Here is a 23,505-nt window from a genome sequence, read left to right as displayed (position 1 = left end):
GGCTCATGTCACATATTAAGACTCTTAGAAAGTAAGAGCTGGAAGAACACTTTGAGATTAGCTATTCCAGTCCCCTCATATTATAGATGACCAAACTGAGGCCCAGAGAGTAGGATGGACTTTCTTTAGGTTCATAGCAAATTAGCAATAAAGCTGAAATTTGAACCCAAAGTCCCTTTTCCCCGGGCAACTTCAAATTAACAACATGTGCTGATTTTTGTACTTTACGGAGATTATCATAAACAATTTTTTGGAAAGAAAATGCCTTTTAATGTTTGCTATTAGCCCAAATTACAAACATTGGCAATAAATATAAAAGCTATTGTCTTGTTAATTCTGCCTATTTGTCTGCAATATTGGCTATAGACGTATTAAAAAAAAAACTCCAAAACAAAAACTTAGAATGTCAGAGTTGGTCAGATCTTGGAGAGATATTATCATATCACAGGGGAACCTGAGGTCCAGAGGTACAGAGTGATCAGGATTTATTACAGCAGGAGGCAAAGAGGGCCATTTAACCTTCACTACGGGCCTCAATTTTAGGTGTTTTGAGATATTCTCCAAATGAGGTTAAAATATCTCATCAATGCATTTATGAGTGTGCTGATAGCTTTATTTTGTTAAACACAAACACTTAAAAGGCATCACAATTTTTCTAAGCTTGTTGTCTCACTTATTTACTTTTTAATACACCAGGAGTGGTCTTAAGAGAGACCTGCCCGTGGTCATCAAGAAAGCTAGTAGCAGAACTGACACTAGAACCCAGGTTTGCTGACTCCTGGACAGAGTATTTTCTGCTGCACCATACTGTTTCCTTAGAGCAGCTAGCCTTTTATGAGTCAAGTAAATTCATCTTTATTCACAACATTGAACCTTCATGCCAGGAAGCACCACAGTGGGGCACACATGCCCTTACACCCACCCATCTTAGAGCCTATCACCAGACCTACTCTCTGGAATGCTGCTATCTGTTCCTACATGCCACACCCAAGCAAAGAAGGTGACCATAATCATAACTCCCATGTCTTGAGAACTTCCTATGTGCCACGTACTTCACCTGTGTTCATTCAAATCCACACAACAGTCTTATGTGGTAGGGAATACTACTCTCATTTTATAGATGATCAAACAGGTTAAGAGAGGTTTTCCTAAGATTACACAGCTGGGATTTGAACCCACGTTTATCTGACAGCAAAGCCTGTGCTCAGCCACCATTCTACCTGGTGTTACCATTCAACTGAGACAACCCCTCAACTAAGATGCATGATGACCCTGAGAGGATATATATAAGGGTAAAGGGAAAACTGACTTTCTCACAGAGCACTCAGACTGCCCAGGATGAAGCAGTTGGGGGCTGAGACTTAATGAGCTGACAGACAGTTAATCTGCAGTGCTACCATGTGGGCCAGCCCTCTAATAGGAACTCTTCCTGAAAACCTAGAAGTTACTTACTTGACCAAGTGTCTTATAAGAAGTTCCAGCATCTCTCTGTTCTTTTCCGGTAGCTTATATACCAAGGAATGAATAGCTCCCAGCCGATAATCCAGGTTGTCAGACTCTGAGAGAGAACAGAGAGATAGTTTTGCCTTCTGGGCAACTGGATCAAGCAAACTCTCATACATATACACACAGGCACACACACACATGTGCACATGTGCACACAGACACAATCAGAGACACATAGAGTCAAATAGATGGAAAGAGAGAGATATATAGACACAGGGACACAATGACAAAGAGAGACCAAGAAACAGACACTGAAAGAAAGAGAGGGAGGGAGAGAGACTGACTAAAAGATAAAAACATAGATTGAAAACAAAGAAATAGGCCTAGAAAGATGAAGAATTAGAAGAGAGAAGAGAAAAGAAATGTGAGTAGAGAAGACAAGACTGTCTCAGAGCAAGTCAGAATTCTGGATACAGCAGGTTGCTCTTAAAGTTCCACATGTAAACTTCCAGCTGGAATCCCTTGCCCACCCACTTTCCTTGTGGAACTAGGAGGTATGCTTCTGCCTCTGGGTTCCTATGAAAATCACTGAGAGACCTCAGAGTAAAGATCAAAGCTCTCTTGCCTCAACAAATATTCATTATGAAGACAAATCCCCTGAATCATTTTCCTGAATACCATACAAGGCATAATGCAGAAGAGTCACATCAAGGTAGGGAGGGATACTCATACAGTGGCCTCAGTCAAAACTTTTAATGCTTCTTCAGCTGCCAACTTTTTAAGTGATTCCATATGCCTTATTTCCTGTGTACCCTTCCACCCTCACCATTGGTCTTATCATCTAAAAAAATGTGATGCTAGCACTAAAAGATTAGGAATAATAATTCACAACACAATTGAAAAGGATTTGAAAAGGCAAAGTGCTGAAAACATGCTGAAATAGTAACTGTAATGGAAACATTTTGCTGTCCCCTGGCAATGTGAGCCATCTTGTTCTGATGTAAGAGGCAAAATCAATCAATAAAATCCTCAGACCTGTCATATCCCTCGTTAGCCAGTTTTCTCCAATTCACTCAACTAACATTGATTTATGAAAAATAATACAACACTTGAGTTAGCAAGTAAGAATACTCTCATTTGACAGTGGACAAAATCTGTGTATATGTTTGTTTTTTCCCTCACTTTCCCTCAAGCAGTCTTCTAGGCTTGTTGCTGTAAATATTACTTAGAAGCGAGGACAACACAATTAACTAAGTAACATAAATACTTACTGGCAGCAGAGACCAGCTCTTTGTGAAGTCTATAGGTCATGACAGGTTCAGAAAGATTCCTGAAATTAATGAAGACTGTAAGTTCCTTTGGGGAGGGAGTAGCAAGGCCTTAGATGCGCAGTTCTGTGAGCAGCAAGGCTGAAGTTTCTGAGCTCCACAGATTAATGACTACATACATTTCTCTCTTCATCTGAAACTTTGTCAGAGGAATCCTAGTTGCTAGTAATTTGACAGAAGACCTATAAAAGTATGAGCTGAGACCTTGTGCAGGGTCTCCAATTAGTTCCCCAAAGTGAAAAGAGGCACAAATCAGTCCTGCAAAATTCCAAAGTGGACCCACTATGAATGCTACTATGAAGTCCTTACAGTTGGATAGTTCCTCAGTTTCCAAAGTGCTTTTTTTTTTTTTTTTTGCAGTACACGGGCCTCTCACTGTTGTGGCTTCTCCCGTTGCGGAGCACAGGCTCCAGATGCGCAGGCTCAGCGGCCATGGCTCGCGGGACTAGCCGCTCCGCGGCATGTGGGATCTTCCCAGACCGGGGCACGAACCCGCGTCCCCTGCATCGGCAGGCGGACTCTCAACCACTGCGCCACCAGGGAAGCCCCCAAAGTGCTTTTATATCTGTCCTCCCATTTGATCCTTCCAAAGATCCTGTGAGGTGAAGCAGTAATTCAAATACCCATTTAATGGAGAAGGAAATTGAGCCTCAAATAGGTTTCTTTATTTAGTCAAAAAATATTGGCTGAGGGACTTCCCTGGTGGTCCAGTGGTTAACACTCCATACTTCCACTGCAGGGGGAATGGGTTCAACCCCTGGTTGGGGAACTAAGATCCCGCTTGCTGTGTGGTGCAGCCAAAAAAAAAAAAATGTTGGCTGAGCACCTACTCGTGACTGGCATTGTGCCAGGTATTGGGGATCCAGATGAATTAGACATAGCCTAAACCTCCAAGGAGCTAATAGTCTAGTTGAGGAGAGTTCCATATACAAAATGTAGGTGATGCATGGCTCAGAGGAAGGAAGTAATACACTAATAATAATAATAACAAACTATCCACTGTTCTAAGTGGTTTATATATATTTACTCACTTAATTCTCATGACAACCCTGTAAGGTAGATATTGTTATTATCTCCACTTTATAGATAAGGAAACTGAGCTTCAGAAAAGTTAAATAGTTCATCCTAGACCACACAATTAGTAAGTGGCAGAATTTAGCAGTCTGTCTCAAGTCCATGTTCTTAATCACTACTTTATACTGCTTGCCACTGCTATTATTGTAGTAATCTAGGTGAGAAATAATAAAGGCCTAAACGAAAATAGTGCCATTAGGGATAGAAAGAAAATGTAAGAAGAGTCATTTGAAAGACATTAAAGACAGAGCTTCAATAATTGCATATGCTGGTGACGGAGAGAGTAATCTGGTTTGGGTGACTGAATAGATTAGAAATTGATTGAGAGGGAAGTGGAGATGCTATGTCAGAAGGGTTTCTGGGATAGCCAAAGGCAGATGTTTATTAGGAAGATGGATGGAGTGCCTTTCTAGATCTGAGAAGTAGATGTGGAAATCATGAGCCTAGGAGGGTGATTAGAACCATGAGAACAGATACCACTGCTCAAGGAAAGATGACAAACTGGCAGCCAACAGCTACATGAGACCTTTCAACAATTCTTCCCTGTCCAGAGTAGTGTGTAAAAAAGAAATGGAATTGAATGAGTCATCAGAATACGAAAAAATTGTATATTACACATAAAAGTCAATATTGTCTGCCTCTATTGAAAAACTGAAAGATCTGTCTATATTGGGTCCATATGGTTATTTGTGGAAGTAAAGAATATTGCTGTTTATATATAAACAAAGGGATTGCTATGCAAGTAAAGGTTTTATATGCAACATGTTTAACATAAAAGCAGTCTACTTCAGTCATTTTCATGTCCTGGCTCTTGTGGATATTTGAATTTTCCATCCCCTCAGTGTAGTAAAAAGAGAGGAAAGCCCTAGGAAATACCAGGTAGAAAGTCCATAAAAGGGACTTCTAAAAATTGTCAGAGGTGAGAGAAAATCCAAAAGCAATGGATTAGCAGAATCGAAAAGAAGAAAGTTTCAAGGAGGGCTTGTTAACAGCTTCAAATGCTACAAAGAGGTCAAATAAGGTAAAGGCTGACAATTGTCCATTGTATTTAGAATTGAGGGAATCACTGGTGACCTTGGCAAGAGCAGCTTCAGTAGAGCAGAGGGGGCAGGAGTCAGACTGCAGTGGGTTAAGGAGTAAACTGGGACATTAAGAAGCAGAGACAGGGAGTGTATATTACTTCATACACTGAAGCTAGATTGGGAAGGGGTGAAATATCTCACTAGGCAATCTCATCTAAGCTCCTGACTCCAATTATCATCTACACTGTTGATGATTCTCAATTTTTTAGCTCGAGCCCAGAATTCTTGAGTTTCATTCCTATATATTTCCTATATATCAAATTGCCTACTTAAAATTCTCCTGATTTCTTCAAAGACACCCAAATTTGACATATCCAAAACCTAACTTGTCATATCCCTCAAATTTAGTCATTTTCTTATGTTTCCCAAATCAGTAAATGTATGACCATCATTTGGTTGTATGGGTGGGAAATGTGGAAGCCATTCTTTTATCTCCCTCTCCTCCATCTTCATATCCAAGTTTACTCCCTAAATCTCTTGAATATGCTTATTTCTATCTATCCTCACCGCTACTCCCTAGTCCACACAGAAGCATCATCTCTTTCCGGGACCACAGCAATAGCTTGCTAATTGGTTTCCACCTCTACTTATTTTGCCTCTCTCTAATCTCATCTCTCTATGTTTTTCTCAAAATGCAAATCTCATCATATAACCTCCTGCTTAAAAATCTTTCAATATATTCTCATTCCTTTTAATACAAATTCATACCCCAATTCTTAAAATGTCCTAAAAGCCCTTGTATGATCTGGCCCCTACATATCTCTCCCTCCCTGTCTACACTCAATACTCCACGTAAACTGGTACATGTAGTTTCTTAAAAGGGTCTTCCTCTTGCTTCAAAGTCTTTGCATATGAAGTTATTTCTGTCTGGAAATGCCTCCCTCCATCCCCAGTTGACTCCAAGTTATAATTCAAACATCATTCCAAACTAAAAACCAGAATAAGTTAGGCCTTCCTATTATATGACTGCATAGCACCTTGCACTTTTCCTTCAGAGAACTTATCATAGCACATTATATTTGTATAATTATTTGTCTTTTGTCCACTTCACTGGACTATAACCTTTATAAGGTCATATCTACTCACAACTGTATGGCTACTGCCAGACACCATGCTAGGCATAGAGTAGGTCAGGAAATGTTTACTGAATGGTTTAGTGAACGGTAGAATAAATGAATGCAAAGAGATGTGTAATGTTGGAGCATATTTACATGCTGAGAGGAAAAAGCCTGTTGAATGAGAGAGGGTAAAGATACAGAAGAGAGAAGGGATGTTTTTTACAGTAATTTTCTAGAAGTGTTGGAGACAAGGGGTGAGTTAGGTGCCTAGAACACAGATGGAGGAAGTCCACTATGAAAATACTGACACATTTAAGAAATCTAAAGGGTGTTGACTGGCTAGTACATATTAAATGTTCATGGATAAGACACTTAAGAACAAATATCTCTTATTGGGGGTACAGGCCACTCAAACTTTCAGGCTCGATCTTCTCATCTTTCAAAAGAGCTACACTGCTTGTTATGGGATAAGCTGGGAAAGACGTAATGTGGGAGGGACTTACTCTATATAAATCTCTGAAAAAACTAACTCCTTTTAAGGAGGCTAGAGACACAGAGTTATTTACTTGCATTATTCTCATCATCACGAGTCTCCTGAAAGTATGCATAGCAGATTGCTCTGTCTTTCTTAAATTACCCAAGCAACTCCAAGAAGGCCACAGCCCCTGGGCAGTGGGGAATAGGGGAATAAGGTGCTCCAGTACCAGTGGCCTTATAAGTCAGAGATACTTAGGTTCAAATAATATGAGCCACGATCATGAATATCACTTAATGGGGGAGGGATATGATTTAATTTCTTCATCTGTAAAATGAGTATGGTAACACCTACCTTATAAGATTATTGTGAGAAAAAAACAATGATATTGTCAACGTAAGCAACTAGAACACAGCCTAGCACAGAATAAACCCTCCAACACCAGTGCTTTTCTTCTTCGGCATATGCAGGAGAAATACCCCTGGAAAGAGCATTCATGTTTACTTAAAGTTCTAAGATGATGCTACAGCAGAAGGTCATTTAATAGCAATATCTGGGACCCAATCTATTTTGGATTAATGACATTTCCCATAGCTAAAGTACCTATCTTAATGTCTAAAGAGTACAGTAATTGAAAAGAAGACATTTTACCACATAAAGTATGGTGCATACATGGGACATAGAAAATGGTAAGAAATGAATGACTTTAAAAAGTGCATATGTCACAAATATTTTTACGTAATATAAATCTATGCCAATAAACTGAATGATATATTCATCATCATTGTGCATCCCCAAATTTTGCTTGTAAGTTAATTTTTTTCCCGACTGCCATCACTTCATTCAGTTCTAACATTTTTATGGTTGTAGTTTTTTGGTTTTTATTGCCATTTTAACAAAAGACATACAAATACACAAATTATGTTTGTGTAAATGCAATTTAATGTTTCAAAATGGTTATTATCCACCAAAACATGTTAACAACCTTGAAATGTCACAACTCTTGATTTTACTAGTGAGTCCATTTGTGACATCACCCTATCTGTGCACAATGGCAAAACTTCAATTATTTTAAGGGTGTGATTTTTAAATAATCTTTTTTAAAGCCAATTTTCTTCAAAAAAGCCATATTTCAATAACTATTCTATTATTTTAATGCTTCCCTCGCTTAAATTCCCAAATTTTAAAAAGTCTCCTAATGCACATTCTTCTTTGACAGAAATTTTTTTCACTATTTTTTTCTTTAGCAATCCTATCCAACCTCCCAAAATTGGGACCACATTAACTCCAGTCTCCATCCAGAAATATTTCATCAACTCTGAAAAGGAATGTTCCAAATCATATCAGATATACCTGAGGTAGAATTTCAAGGAGCTGGTGATTGTCTTAATGTCCCAGTCACTATTATGAAAATCAACATCTCCTGGACATTTAGGATCTGTTTGAGAAGAAAAAAATGAGAAATAAGTTAACATTCCACAAGATCTTACATTTTATCTTACATTTAAAGTGCATTAATTAAAAGATAGTTACTCTAACCAGTTTTCAAAAGATGAAAACTTTACAACAAACATGTTTTTGAGGTCTCAAAAATTCCCTTATATTCCAGCTAGGGATGTAAGGAGCTTGGAAGCCACCTCTTTCATTCACACAATAAGAAAAAAAAATGGAACAAACTGAAAGTCAACTCCTCTTAGTTCCATCAGAGAACTGAGGTCATAGGGCAAACTGAATAAACAGACAGGCACATACAGAGAATCAAAACTTATAGAGCAGAAGCCCAAGGTTAGAAAACTCCTTGGGAAACAGTACAGGGCTAGGAAAACCCAATCTGTAATTGGCAAATTGCTAGTGGCTCAGTGTGGACAAGATTGAGAGTTAAAAATTTTAAGCAGGCCCAGTCCTAGGGGACTCCCAAGTTTTTGTGAGTTTTACCTCCAGGAGCCCTATCAGGTTCTCACAGTGAAGATCTGAGAAAAATTCCCTCATGTTACTGTAATTCTGAGAAGGGGATAAGAAAATTAGCCATTTAAAAATATGCACAGAGCATTTCATTCTTCTTAATAAGGCCTACCCTCAAGAGAAACTACTTTAACAGAGCTTAACTGACCTGGGAAGGGGGAAATTTCCCAATTCCAGATATGAAATCCCTTCCTGTCTCTTCCAAGGGAGAAAACTGAAACAAAACTGAGAAATGCTTGTGAAAGTCACAGGCCAGAAGTACAGGTTCACTAAAATACTGACACATAACTGTAGAATTGTAGAACACTACCCCTGCCCTCACACCTTACCACCATATCAACAGGCTTCCTGGATAATAACAAGGGAATATGACTAAAAGAATTATTCTTCTCAGACAATATTTAAGAAGTCTCTAGGGAAAACAAAAGACAAGAGAGGAAATAAAAACAAGGACACCAGAGGTAAGTTTAGCCCCTGAGACCTACAGTTACAGCAACCAAAAAACACAAGCTAAACTCTAGTCAGATAAATAAAACCTCATGCTAAAGACCCATTTACCTCAGTTCCTTTTACCCATAATGTCTGGCTTGCAACAAAAATTACAAGAAAACACTAAAAGACAAAAAAAGTTTCAAGAAACACAGAAAGCATCATAATAAGACTCAGATATGGCAGATACTTTATAATTATCAAACTAGGAATTTAAAACAACTATGATTAATATACCAAGGACCATAATGGGTAAAGTGGACAACATTAAAAAAAGGAGTTGGATTAATGTAAGCAGAGAGATAGAAGCCTTAAGAAAGAATCAAAAGGAAATTTTAGAAATCAGAAACACCATAACAGAATGAAGAATTCCGTTGATGGACACAGGTGAGAAAATAATCAGTGAACTTGAAGATATGTCAGTATAAACTTCCAAAAATAAAATGCAATGAGGAAAAAAAAGAAAGAAAGAAAAAGACAGAAGAGAATATCCAAAAACTGTGGGACAATAACAAAAGGTGTAACATACATGCAATGGGAATACTAGAAGGAGAAGAAAGAGAAAAAGGAACAGCAGAAATATCTTAAGCAATGATGACTGAGAATTTCTGAAAACTAATAATAAACACAAAACCACAAATCCAGGAATCTTGGAAAACACCAATCAGGATACATATCAAAAGAATCTACACCTAGGTATACCACAATCAAACTGAATAAAACCAAAGACAAAGAAAAAATCTTGATAGAAGCCAGAAGAAAAAAACACCTTACTGAAGGAAGAGCACAATAAGAATTATTCCAACTTTTCTCAAGAAACCATGTAAACAAGAAGAGAGTGGAATGAAATATTTAAAGTGTTAAAAGGAAAAAAAAGACCAGCCTGAAAGAAAGAAATTACCTTTCAAAGATGAATGAGAAATAAATACTTTCTCAGATAAACAAAAGACAATAGAGGAAATAAAAACAAGGACAATTGTTTGATCTACAAATCTACAATTTGAGAAAATTTGTCACCAGTAGATCTCCCTTGCAAGGGATGTTAAAAGAAGTTCTTCACAGAGAAACCTATAGGTCAATAATTCATATTTACATAAAGAAATGAAGAGTATTAGAGGAGGAATAAATGAAGGTAAACAAAACACTATTACTCTTATTATTAACTGGTCTAAGAGATAAAAGTTTAAAATAATAGCAACAATGTATTCAGTGATTATAGCTTATGGAAAGTGAAATGAATGACAAAAATGTTATAAGGGATTAAAGAGAGGAATTAGAAACATTCTGTTATAAAGTACTGGCACTAACAGTGTAGTGGTATGGTATTATTTGAAAGAGGACTTGGATAAATTGTAAATGTATGTTGCAAATGCAAGGGCAACCACTAAAAATGAGTTTTAAAAAAGTATAATTTATACGTTAACAGAATAGAAAAAATAGAATCATAAAAAATACTCAGTTAAACCCAGAGAAGGCAGAAAAAGAGTGGAAAATGAAAAGAGAAATGAAGAACAAGGACCATGACCAGAAAAATGTAGCAAGTATGGTAGGTATTAATCCAACTATATCAATAATCACTTTAAATGTCAACGGTATAAATACACCAATGAAAATACACAGACTGTCAGAGTGTATTATAAAATAAGACTTAATTATATATTATCTACAAGAAACCGACTTCAAATATAAAGAGACATATAGATTAAAAAAGGGACGGAGAACGATATACCACGCTAACATTAATCAAAAACAAAGCTGAGGTAGCTCTATTCATTTCAAACAAAGCAGACTTCAGATCAAGGAAATTATCAGGGATAAAGAGGGCCATTAAATAGAAGGATTAATTCTCCAAGGATACATACCTATCCTTAAAAGATATGCATCCAACAAAAAAGCACTGAAACATGTGCTTTTCAACACCCCTTTATTGGTAATTGACAGATACAATGGTTAAAAAATCAGTAAGTAATTGAACTGAACAGCATCATCAATCAGCTGGATTTAATTGACATTTATAGACTACTTCATCCAACAAAAGCGAATACACATTCTTCTAAAGTTCATATAGAACATTCATTAAGATAGACCACATTCTGGGCCATAAAACAGACCTTAATAAATTCAAAAGAATAAAACCTTACACCAATATGAAATTAAACTAGAAAGAAATAACAGTAATATAATATTCAATGAAATCCCTATCAAAATACAAATGGCATTTTCCACAAAAGTAGAACAAATAATTCTAAAATTTGTATGGAAACTCAAGACCCCAAATAGCCAAAACAAACTTGAGAAAGAAGTACAGAAGTAGACGTATCACATGTCCTGAATTCAAACTATACTACAAAGCTACAGTAATAAAAATAGTATGGTACTGGCACAAAAACAGTCCCATAGATCAATGAAACAGCATAGAGCATCCAGAAATAAACCCATGCTTATATAGTAAATTAATCTATGACAAAGGAGGCAAGAATATACCATGGAGAGAAGACCCTCTTTCCAATAAATGGTTTGGGAAAACTGGACAGCTAGTTACATGCAGAAGAATCAAACTGGACTACTTTCTCATGCCACATACAAAAATAAACTCAAAATGAATTAAACGCTTAAATACAAGACCTGAAACCATAAAACATCTAGAAGAAAACATAAGTGGTAGGCTCTTTGATATCAGTCTTAGTAATATTTTTTGGAATATGTCTCCTCAGGCAAGGAAAATAAAAGCAAAAAAAAAAGTGAGACTACATCAACTTACAAAGCTTTTGCACAGAAAAGGAAACTATCAACAAAATGAAAAGCCACCTTACTGAATGCAAGAAGATATTTGCAAATGATATATCCAACAAGAATATATATATATATATATATATATGTATACACACACACACATATACAACACACACACACACACAACAAGGATATATACAAGGATAATATATATATATTATATTCAAAATATAAAAAAGAAATCATATAATTCCACTTCAAAGAAACCAACAACACAATTTTAAAAATGACAGAGGACATGAATAGAGATTTTTCCAAAGAAGATATACAGATAGCCACAGGCGCATGAAAAGATGTTCAAAATCATTAGGGAAATGCAAATCAAAACTACAATGAGCTAACACCTCACATCTGTCAGAATGGCTATTATCAAAAAGACAAGAAATAGTAAGTGTTGGTGAAGATGTGGAGAAAAGAACACTCATTCACTGTTGGTAGGAATGTACACTGGTGCAGCCCCTATGGAAAGCAATATGAAGATTCCTTAAAAAATTGAAAATAAAACTACCATAAAATCCAGAAACTCCACTCTGGGTATTTATGTGAAGAAAATGAAAACACTAATTTGAAAAGATATATGCACCCATATGTTAGGTTCAACCTAAGTGTCCATCGACAAATGAATGGATAAGGAATATATGTTATATATACATAGTGGAATATTACTCAGCCATAAAAAAGAATGAAATCTTGCTACTTGTCACAGCATGGGTGGACCTAGGGGGTATTATGCTAAGTGAAATAAGTCAGACAGAGTAAGACAAATACTGTATGATTTCACTTACATGTGGAATCTTAAAAAAACAAAACAAACGTGAAAACATAACCAAACAGAGTCACAGATAAAGAGAATAAACAGGTGGTTGTCAGTGGAGTAGTGGTTGAGGGGAGGAGAGAAATAGGTTAGGGAGATTAAACTTCTAGTTACATTATGAAATGTACAGTGTGGGGAATATAGTCAATAATTATGTAATATCTTTGTAAGGTGACAGATGACAACTATACTTATCATGGTGATCATTTTTAAATGTACAGAAATATTGAATCACTATCTTGTGTACCAGGAACTAACACACTGCTGTAGGTCAATTATACTTCAAAAACCAACAAACAAATTCAGAGAAAAAGAGATCAGCTTTGTGGTTATCAGAGACAGGGCATGGGGGAAGGGGGAATTAGATGAAGGTAGTCAAAAGGTACAAGCTTCTAGTTATAAGATCAGTAAGTACTAGATATGTAATTTACAACATGACAAAGATAATTAACACTGCTCTATGTTGTATATGAAAGTTGTTAAAACAGTAAATCTTATTTTCTATTTCTTTTATGCTATATTTATATGAGACTATGGATTTTTAGTAAGCTTATTGTGGTAATCATTTCATGATGTATGTAAGTCAAATCATTATTTTGTACACCTTAAACATATATATGTCAATTATATCTCAATAAAAATGGAAGGAAAAATAGCGGTTAGTTGGAGTTGAGATATTCTGTAAGTATAAAATAGACACCACATTTTGAAGAATTAGTACAAAAAGGAATGTAAAATATCTCATTAATAATTTGTTATATTACATATTAAATTGGTAATATTCTTAATATATAGGGTTAAATAAAGTTTATGATTTAAAAAAAAGTCTAAGTTCAATGTCTTATCTAAATATCATCTAAATCAGATACTGGTGAGATAATTCATCCTGAAGCAAACTGCTCTCCAGCTGGCAACCTGCGAAATCAAGCATGTTAGGTGCTTCCAAACTACAAACATGGGACAGGCAAAGAACAAACACTCCCATTCCAAAAGGAAGAAATAAGAAAATAGAAAGGGGTACTGGTACTGAGCAAGTCCCAAAACTTAAGGCCAGTTTGCATGGGGATCCTGCCTTCTAGACACACTGGGGTAGTGGTCCTGTCCCCAAGGCTTTGGGTGGCCCTGCTCCCATGGCTTGGTCGGCACAGCACATTCTGCAGCTCTCCTGGGTCAGAGTTCAGTGCGGGTGACTCCCAGGCTGAAACTGCATACATGTGGTTCTACTAGTCCGGGGTAATGGAGGCAGCCCCATTCCCACAGCTCCATTTGGCATTGCACCAGTGGGGACTCTCTGTGGTGGCCATGGCTTACAACAGCCCTTTGCCTCCACCCATCAAAATACATGTGGAAGTAGTCACACCTCCATAGCTCTTGCACTCTGCATGCTGGCAGAGAAGGTGCTGCAGTGATGCCCACAAGGTTTAGTGCCTATGCCCTCCAGAGGGGCAACCACTTTAAGCTTGTGCCTGTGCTTCCCCTTATATAATCCTTTTCTCTCAGAAGAGTGTCTGGCATATAGTAGGTAAGCTTCATCCTTTTGCACTAAGTAAAGGCAAAAGATTCCCAGCTATAGAATCAACACTTCAATTGCTTGAATGAGAATAATATCCTCCTATATAAATTGGTAATTGGTATATTCTGAAGATTACTGCAGCCTTATTTGTGTAAAATCTTGGCCCTGCCCAAGGCCTGTCCATTCTCAGTGAAAGTAAAGTGGCCATAAATTTAGCCATGTGTCGCATTTAGGCTTCTTAATCTTCAAAAGAACCTATCTACCCAAATTTCAGCTCATTTGATTGTAAAACATATGGGTCTGCATGTAACTGACATGACTATGATTTCTGAATTCCAATTACTTCTCAGAGAATGCCAATTTCAGCTTTATATTGCATAATTCTTATGCACATCTTTGTGACAAGATAGTATTTATAGAGAATTATTGGAGAAACATGCAGTCAAGATATTCCTCTAAGTTAGTGACTGAGATTTTCTTTTCCACCCAAACGAACTACCCTCTGAATCTGAGGTTTACCACAGCAGTGATTGTTGGAGTAATGTTTCGCTTTTCTACTCATTTGGACCTGAAAGTTTGAGCAAGAACTCAAACCAATATCTTACAAACCCAAATTTGACTCCTCCTTGTCTATAATGTAATAGAAACAACAAACTGAAAAGTTATTAGGGCCAGGAAAAGTCAATGTAGCTCAAAATAAGGGAAAAACTCTGAAGAATCAGAATACAGGCATCCATCTGAAAAAAAAATACTGCAAGAAATAGAAAGTTTTAAAACTTTGGTGATAAGTTGTCAATATGATGAAAGGTGGCTTCAATAAAACTCAAATAGTAATGAAGATAAAAATTACCCTTAGATTAGGAATAGAAGGAAATATTTACAATAGTATGCTGGGAGAGGAGGGGAGCCTTGATTTGCAGCATTTGCCAAATTCTGTGGAGTGGGGCCAATTCCAAGCTACCACGATGTCAATAAACTTGAAGTTTGGAAAAGATGTGCAAAGTCAGGTCTCATGAGCCAGTATGAGCACATCCAGTACACCACTGAATCTGTCTCAAATGATCAGTTGATATCATAGTTAAAGCTTAAGATCAGAAGCCAGAAAGGAATCCTTCTTTCACCACTACTACTTATCATTGGATCAGAGTGTTTTGAACAATGATTCTCAAACCTAACTTCTAGAAATCTCTGAGAAACTTTGAAAATAACAATGTCCAGGCTCCTCTCCATGTAAAGTAAATCAGAACCTCTGGAGGTGAGTCTTGGTTGTTTTTTAAATTCTCCAGATGATTTTAATGAATGGCAAAGGCAGTGAACAGCTAGGACATTTAATGTAATTAAACAAGGAATAGGAAACTTAGAGCTGTTGGAAAGGAGATAGAGTAAGAATTATTTATCAATGACGTAATTGTCCACCCGAAAAACCCAAAATAAACAATTAAAAAATTGTTAAAACTCACAGGAAATCTTGTTAAAATCCTTGGTCAGAAAATAAAGATACAAAAATCATAAGCATCTTATACACTAGCAATAATCAGTTCAAAAATTTATTGATAATAGGAAAAATGGTACTCTGTGCATGTGTGTGTGTGTATATGTTATTTTTATAATCAAACCTAGGAATAAATATACGTAAACATTTAGGACTTATCTAGAAAAAAGTATAAAATATAAAAAGAAAACTGCATAAATGAAAACATATACTGTGATTCTGTACAGAAAGACTAAATATTGAAAAGTTATCAACTTGACTCCAATTAAGTTTTAGATTTAATAGGATTCAAATAAAAATGTCAAAAAGCTTATGTTTTCTGGAACATGATAAAAAGTTTACATGGGACAATGAGTTGGCAAAAATGGTTTAAACATTTTTTTAAAGAAGAATAATTGGGGAGAATTTGTGCTACTTGATAGGAAAATGATTAAAGATGCTACAATAATAACAAGGTCATACTAGTACAAGAATAACAAATGGAAAAAGTGAACAGCTCATGAAAAGATCATCATGTAAATATAAGAACTTAATATACAATAAAAGCAGCATTATAAATTAGTGAAAAAAGAAGACATTCAATAAATGGAGCATAGAAAATTAATAATTTGGAAAAAATTCAGTTAGATCCCTATTTCACAACCAAACATATTCAATTTCAAATTAACAGAAGAATTAACATGTAAAAAAAACCATTCAATTCGCAGAAAACCAAATGAATTTTTATAGGCTCTTGGTTTGGGAATGACATTCTGAGCATATTAGAAAATGAAGTTTTGTATGCACCCTGGAGCACATCATGAATATACAGCAAGGTTAACAAGTTCTAGAAACTGGAACAGAGATGACCATTTGACAGCTATATTGGGGTCATCATTTGATGTAGAATATGCACTGAAACTATGCATCCCCAAAATGAGCCTATAGTCAGGTGACAAACGGCACCAGAGACATTAGGGAAGCTTTGTGAAATACAGATTCCTGGATCCCAAGACAAGAGACTGTTTCATTGGGTCCAGGGTTAGGCCTGGGAAGTTTTGTTTTGTTTTGTTTTGTTTTTGAATAACAACTTCTCAAATGTGATTCTAGGGTGAGGCTGTTTTCCTGTTGTGTTTTCTTATGTGATAGATAATAAGATTGGGAGTAAAAATAATCATAGGAATATCTTGGTCAAAGTTCTAACCACCACTCCAAATGAGGGCACAATGTTTATTTCCCTCACATTTAGAGGCAGAAAGACAAAAAAAAAAACACAACAACAAAAATACCCCCACAATAGCAAGGTCATAGTGGCTCCTCTAAAACACACGAGTCATGTCAGAGTGTACCAACTAATGAAGAAAACATGAGTAATATGATATTACTGTGAAAATTCTGGTTGCATTAATAGTAAGATAAGCTTTGATTACTTGCAGTTGATAAAACTGATCGACTGAGAGGAAGAAAGAGAAGTCACTAATAGAAAGTGGAGGAAAAATGAGACTATCAGTCTCTGACACAAGTCATGAAGGCAGTAATGATTAATGTGAGGATTGATCAGGTTCACCAAGTTACAGCCTTGCCAGCTCAGTCTCTTGCTTATCTCCCTTCTTCACTTATAAAACCCAGGGATGGCAGACTAAAGGAGAGCTGAAATAAAGGTCACTTGTCCTTTTGTTGTTGCTGTATATGTATGTGTCCCAAGTAGAGTGATAAAAGACAATACACTCATAGGAAAACAAATATTATAAACTACGGCTGCAGGAGATCTTCAAATATTTAATAACCAATAATGGCACATGGTTCCATCAATAAGCAGAGATACTGGTTGTAAACACCAGAAATAGCCACACTGATGCCTCCCAGCTATTTCAGACCTGGTTCCTGCTATATATGTAGAAGACAGGGGTGCTACCTGAAAAAAAGATGGAAGCAACCTTAGTTAGCTGATTAAAATAAATCCATATGTGATCTACTGGTTCTCCCTGGATTCAAATTATATCAAGATTATTAATAATATTTATAACCTTAAGAAAATAATTCTACTTCAGCAAATCTATGCAAAGTAAACATTAGAACGACTTCATCCACAAATTATGTAATCACAAAAAAGGAGACAAATAAAATGCTCAATAAGAAGGAAATGATCTGATAAATTTTGGTTCTTTTGTCTATCATAATATTATGCAGCCATTAAAATATTTGCAAAGCATTTTTAATCATATAGGAAATGCTTATGTTGAGGTAATTGTGGCCATGAAAAATCTAAATCTCCCTACACAACCTCCATAAATCAACACAGAACCACTAGAAACACATAAAAGTACACAAAGCCATGCCCTCCACATGAAAACACAGAGAACACCCAAATTCCAAATTAATTGTAAGTAGGAAAATAAACACCAAATCCCAGTGAGGTATCACTCATAGTCCCCCTCCACAAACCCTTGTAGAAAACAAGGGCAATGCTGGGCAAAGTTCATTCATGAGAAATAAAGAGGACTAGAGGTCTAAGATTAATCTAAAGCTAGCACCAGAAAGACAAAGTCTACAGAAAGTGTAAAAATACTGAAAGACAGTCAGGGTAGATCAGAGCACTTAGGGAAAGGTGTTCTAAGCAGTCTTCAAAAAGCAGTCTTGAGAGAGACCTTCAAGGTGGATGGAGGAGTAAGACGTAAAGATCACCTTCCTCCCCACAAATACATCAGAAATACATCTACATGTGGAACAACTCCTACAGAACACCTACTGAACGCTGGCAGAAGACCTCAGACTTCCCAAAAGGCAAGAAACTCCCCACATACCTGGGTAGGGCAAAAAAAAAAAAAAAAAAAGAAAGAAAAAACAGAGACAAAAGAATAGGGACAGGACCTGCACCTATTGGAGGGAGCTGTGAAGGAGGAAAAGTTTCCACACACTAGGAAGCCCCTTCACTGGCGGTGACAGAGGGGTGGTGGTGGGGAAGCTTTGGAGCCACGGAGGAGAGCACAAAAAGGCACGCAGAGGGCAAAGCAGACAGATTCCTGCGCAGAGGATCAGTGCCGACCAGCATTCACCAGCTTGAGAGGCTTGTCTGCTCACCCGACAGGGCGGGTGGAGGCTGGGAGCTGAGGCTTGGGCTTCAGAGGTCAGATCCCAGGGAGAGGACTGGGGTTGCCTATGTGAACACAGCCTGAAGTGGGCTAGTGTGCCACAGCTAGCCGGGAGGGAGTCCAGGAAAGTGTCTGGAACTACCTAAGAGGCAAGAGACCATTGTTTCAGGGTGCGCAAGGAGAGGGGATTCAGAGCACCGCCTAAATGAGCATCCAGAGTCAGGCGCAATCCGCGGCTACCAGCGCAGACACCAGAGACGGGCATGACATGTTAAGGCTGCTGCTGTAGCCACCAAGAAGCCTGTGTGCAAGCACAAGTCACTAACCACACCTGCCCTCCCGGGAGCCTGTGCAGCCTGCCACTGCCAGGGTTCCATGATCCAGGGACAACTTCCCTGGGAGAACACACGGCACACTTCAGGCTGTTGCAACATCACACCGACCTCTGCCACTGCAGGCTCACCCCGTATTTTGTACTCCTCCCTTCCCCTGGTCTGAGTGAGCCAGAGACCCCTAATCAGCTGCTACTTTAACCCTGTCCTGCATGGGCAGGGAACAGATGCCCTCAGGCGACCTACAGGCAGAGGCAGTGTCAAATCCAAAGCTGAACCCCAGGAGCTCTGTGAACAAAGAAGAGAAAGGGAATTTTTTCCCAGAAGCCTCAGGAGCAGCAGATTAAACCTCCACAATCAACTTCATTCACCTTGCAACTCTGGAAGAACTGAATAGACAATGAATCATCCCAAAATGGAGGCAGTGGACATTGGGAGTGACTGTAGACTTCAGGTTTGCTTTCTCCATCTAATTTGTGTCTGGTCTTATGTTTATCTCAGTTTAGAATTTAGAGTTTATTATTATTGGAAGATTTGTTTATTGATATGGTTAATCTCTTCCTTTTTGTATAGATATAGATATATACATTTTTATCCTTTTTCTCTTTTTGTGAGTGGGTATGTGTACGCTTTTTTGTGTAATTTTGTCTGTATAGCTTTGCTTTTACCATTTGTCCTAGGGTTATGTCTGTCCGTTTTTTTGTTGTTTGTTTGGGGTTTTTTTGTATAGTTTTTAGTGCTTGTTATCATTAGTGGATTTGTTTTTTCATTTGGTTGCTCTCTTCTTTCTTTCTTTTCTTTCTTTACTACTATTTAATATTTTTAACTTTTAATAATTAAAAAAATATTTTAATAACTTTATTTTATTTCTTTCTTTCTCTCCTCTTCCCTTTTCTTCTGAGCCGTGTGGCTGACAGGGTGTTGGTGCTGTGGCCAGCTGTCAGACCTGTACCTCTTAGGTGAGAGACCCGAGCTCAGGCCACTAGCCCACCAGAGACCACCCAGCTCCACATAATATCAACTGGAAAAAGATCTCCCAGAGATCTCCATCTCAATGCGAAGACCCAGATCCACTCAATGACCAGCAAGCTACAGTGCTGGACACACTATGCCAAACAACAAGCAAGACAGGAACAAAACCCCACCCATTAGCACAGAGGCTACCTAATATCATAATAAGGTCACAGACACCCCAAAACACACCACGAGATGCAGTCCTGCCATCAGAAAGACAAGACCGAGCCTCATCCACCAGAACACAGGCACCAGTCCCCTCCACAAGGAAACCTACACAACCCACTGAACCAACTTTAGCCACTAGGGGCAGAGACCAAAAACAATGGGAACTACAAACATGCAGCCTGCGAAAAGGAGATACCAAACACAGTAAGTGAAGCAAAAGGAGAAGAAAGAGAAGCAAACAGTAGATGAAGGAGCAAGGTAAAAACCCACCAGACCAAACAAATTAAGAGGAAATAGGCAGTCTACCTGAAAAATAATTCAGAGTAATGACAGTAAAGATGATCTAAAATCTTGGAAATTCAACAGAGAAAATACAAGAAATGTTTAACAAGCACCTAGAATAACTAAAAAGAAAACAAACAATGAAGAACAACACAATAAATGATATTAAAAATTCTCTAGAAGGAAACAATAGCAGAATAACTGAGGCAGAAGAACAGAAAAGTGACCTCAAAGATAAAATAGTGGAAATAACTACCACAGAGCAGAATAAAGAAAAAAGAATGAAAAGAATTGAGGACAGTCTCAGAGATCTCTGGGAACAATGAATGCACCAATATTCGAACTATAGGTTCCCAGAAGAAAAAGAGAAAAACAAAGGGACTGAGAAAATATTTGAAGAGATTATAGTTGAAAACTTCCCTAATATGGGAAAGGAAATAGTCAATCAAATCCAGGAAGCACACAGAGTCCCATACAGGATACATCCAAGGAGCAACACACCAAGACACATAGTAATCAAACTATCAAAAACTAGATACAAAGAAAAAATAGTAAAAGCAGCAAGGGAAAAACAACAAATACCTTACAAGGGAATCTCCATAAGGTTAACCACTGATTTTTCAGCAGAAACTCTGAAAGTCAGAAGGGAGTGGCAGAACATCTTTTAAGTGATGAAAGGAAAAAACATACAACCAAGATTACTCTACCCAGCAAGGATCTCACTCAAATTTGAGGGAGAAATTAATACATTACAGACAAACAAAAGCTAAGAGAATTAAGCAATAGCAAACCAGCTTTATAAAAAATGCTAAAGGAACTTCTCTAGGGAGGAAACACAAGAGAAGGAAAAACCCTACAATAGAAAACTCAAAACAATTAAGAAAATGGTAATAGGAATATACATATCCATAACTACCTTAAATGTAAATGAATTAAATGCTCCAACCAAAAGACATAGACTGGCTAAATGGACAGCAAAACAAGACCAGTATATATGCTGTCTACAAGAGACCCATTTCAGACCTAGGGAAATATACAGACTGGAAGTGAGGGGATGGAAAAAGATATTCCGTGCAAATGGAAATCAAAAGAAAGCTGGAGTAGCAATTCTCACATCAGACAAAATAGACTTTAAAATAAAGCCTATTATGAGAGACAAAGAAGGACACTACATAATGATCAAGGGACCATTCCAAGAAGAAGATATAACAATTGTAAATATTGATGAACCCAACATAGGAAAACCTCAATACATAAGGCAAATTCTAACAGCAAACGGGAAACCAGCAGTAACACAATCATAGTAGGGGACTTTAACACCCCACTTCCACCAATGGACAGATGATCGAAAATGAAAAGAAATCAGGAAACAGAAGCTTTAAATGATATATTAAACAAGACGTACTTGATTAATATTTATAGGACATTTCATCCACAAACAACAGACTATACTTTCTTCTCAAGTGCTCATGGAACATTCTCCAGGATAGATCATATCTTGGGTCACAAATCAAGCCTTGGTAATTTTCAAAAAGTTGAAATTGTATCAAGTAACTTTTCTCACCAGAACGCTATGAGACTTGATATCAATTACAGGAAAAACTCTGTAAAAACTACAAATACATGGAAGCTAAACAATACACTACTAAATACCCAAGAGATCACTGAAGAATTCAAAGAGGAAATAAAAAAATACATTGAAACAAATGACATTGAAAACATGATGACCCAAAACCTATGGGATGCAACAAAAGCAGTTCTAAGAGGGAAGTTTATAGAAATACAATACTACCTCAAGAAACAAGAAACATCTCATATAAACAAACTTTACACCTAAAGCAACTAAAGAAAGAAGAATAGAAAAACCCCAAAGTGAGCAGAAGGAAAGAAATCATAAAGATCAGATCAGAAATAAATGAAAAAGAAATGAAGGAAATAATAGCAAAGACCAACAAAACTAAAAGCTGGTTCTTTGAGAAGATACACAAAATTGATAAACCATTACACAGACTCATCGGGAAAAAAAGGGAGAAGACTCAAATCAATAGAATTAGAAATGAAAAAGGAGCAGTAACAATGGACACTGCAGAAATACAAAGGATAATAAGAAATCACTACAAGCAACTCTATGCCAATAAAAGGGACAAGCTGGAAGAAATTCTTAGAAAAGCACAAACTTCTGAGACTAAACCAGGAAGAAATTGAAAATATATACAGACCAATCACAAGCACTGAAATTGAGACTGTGATTAAAAATTTTTGAAAAAACAAAAACCCAGGACCAGATGCCTTCAAAGGAGAATTGTATCAAACATTTAGAGAAGAGCTAACACCTATCCTTCTCAAACTCTTCCAAAATATAGCAGAGGGAAGAACACTCCCAAACTCATTCTAAGAGGCCACCATCACCCTGATACCAAAACCAGGCAAAGATGTCACAAAGAAAGAAAACTACAGGTCAATATCACTGATGAACATAGATGAAAAAATCCACAACAAAATACTAGCAAACAGAATCCAACAGCACATTAAAAAGTTCATACACAATGATCAAGTGGGGTTTACCCCAGGAATGCAAGGATTCTTCAATATATGCATATCAATCAATGTGATAAACCATATTAACAAATTGAGGGAGAAAAACCATATGATTATCATAATAGATGCATAAAAAGTATTCTACAAAATTCAACACCCATTTATGATAAAAACCCTGCAGAAAGTAGGCATAGAGGGAACTTACCTGAACATAATAAAGACCATGTATGACAAATGCACAGCTAACATCATTCTCAATGGTGAAAAATTAAAGCATTTCCACTAAGATCAGGAACAAGTCAAGTTTGACCACTCTCACCACTATTATTCACCACAGTTTAGGAAGTTTTAGCCACAGCAATCAGAGAAGAAAAAGAAATAAAAGGAATCGAAATTGGTAAAGAAGAAGTAAAGCTGTTACTGTTTGCAGAGGACACGATACTATACATAGAGAATCCTAAAGATGTTACCAGAAAACTATTAGAGCTCATCAATGAATTTGGTAAAGTAGCAGGACACAAAATTAACGCACAGAAATCTCTTGCTTTCCTATACACTAATGATGAAAAATATG

The 23,505-nt window shown here is 37.0% G+C and overlaps 1 protein-coding gene across 1 annotated transcript in view; it reads right to left on the bottom strand.

Annotated features, from left to right (window-relative positions):
• The window catches only part of OPHN1 (oligophrenin 1), a 599,190-nt gene that overhangs the window by 136,223 nt on the left and 439,462 nt on the right, over positions 1 to 23,505 (bottom strand). The window contains exons 16-18 of the mRNA XM_060002992.1: positions 7,817 to 7,901; positions 2,718 to 2,776; positions 1,453 to 1,558 (exon numbers count right to left, since the gene is read on the bottom strand). Of these exons, the coding sequence (XP_059858975.1) occupies positions 1,453 to 1,558; positions 2,718 to 2,776; positions 7,817 to 7,901 (250 nt within the window). The remainder of the gene's footprint in view (positions 1 to 1,452; positions 1,559 to 2,717; positions 2,777 to 7,816; positions 7,902 to 23,505) is intronic.

The sequence above is a fragment of the Delphinus delphis genome, chromosome X (genome assembly GCF_949987515.2).
Source record: "Delphinus delphis chromosome X, mDelDel1.2, whole genome shotgun sequence".
Taxonomy (NCBI): Eukaryota; Metazoa; Chordata; class Mammalia; order Artiodactyla; family Delphinidae; genus Delphinus; species Delphinus delphis.
The sequence above is the reverse complement of the archived record's forward strand: the minus strand, read 5'-3'. Positions and strand labels throughout refer to the sequence as shown.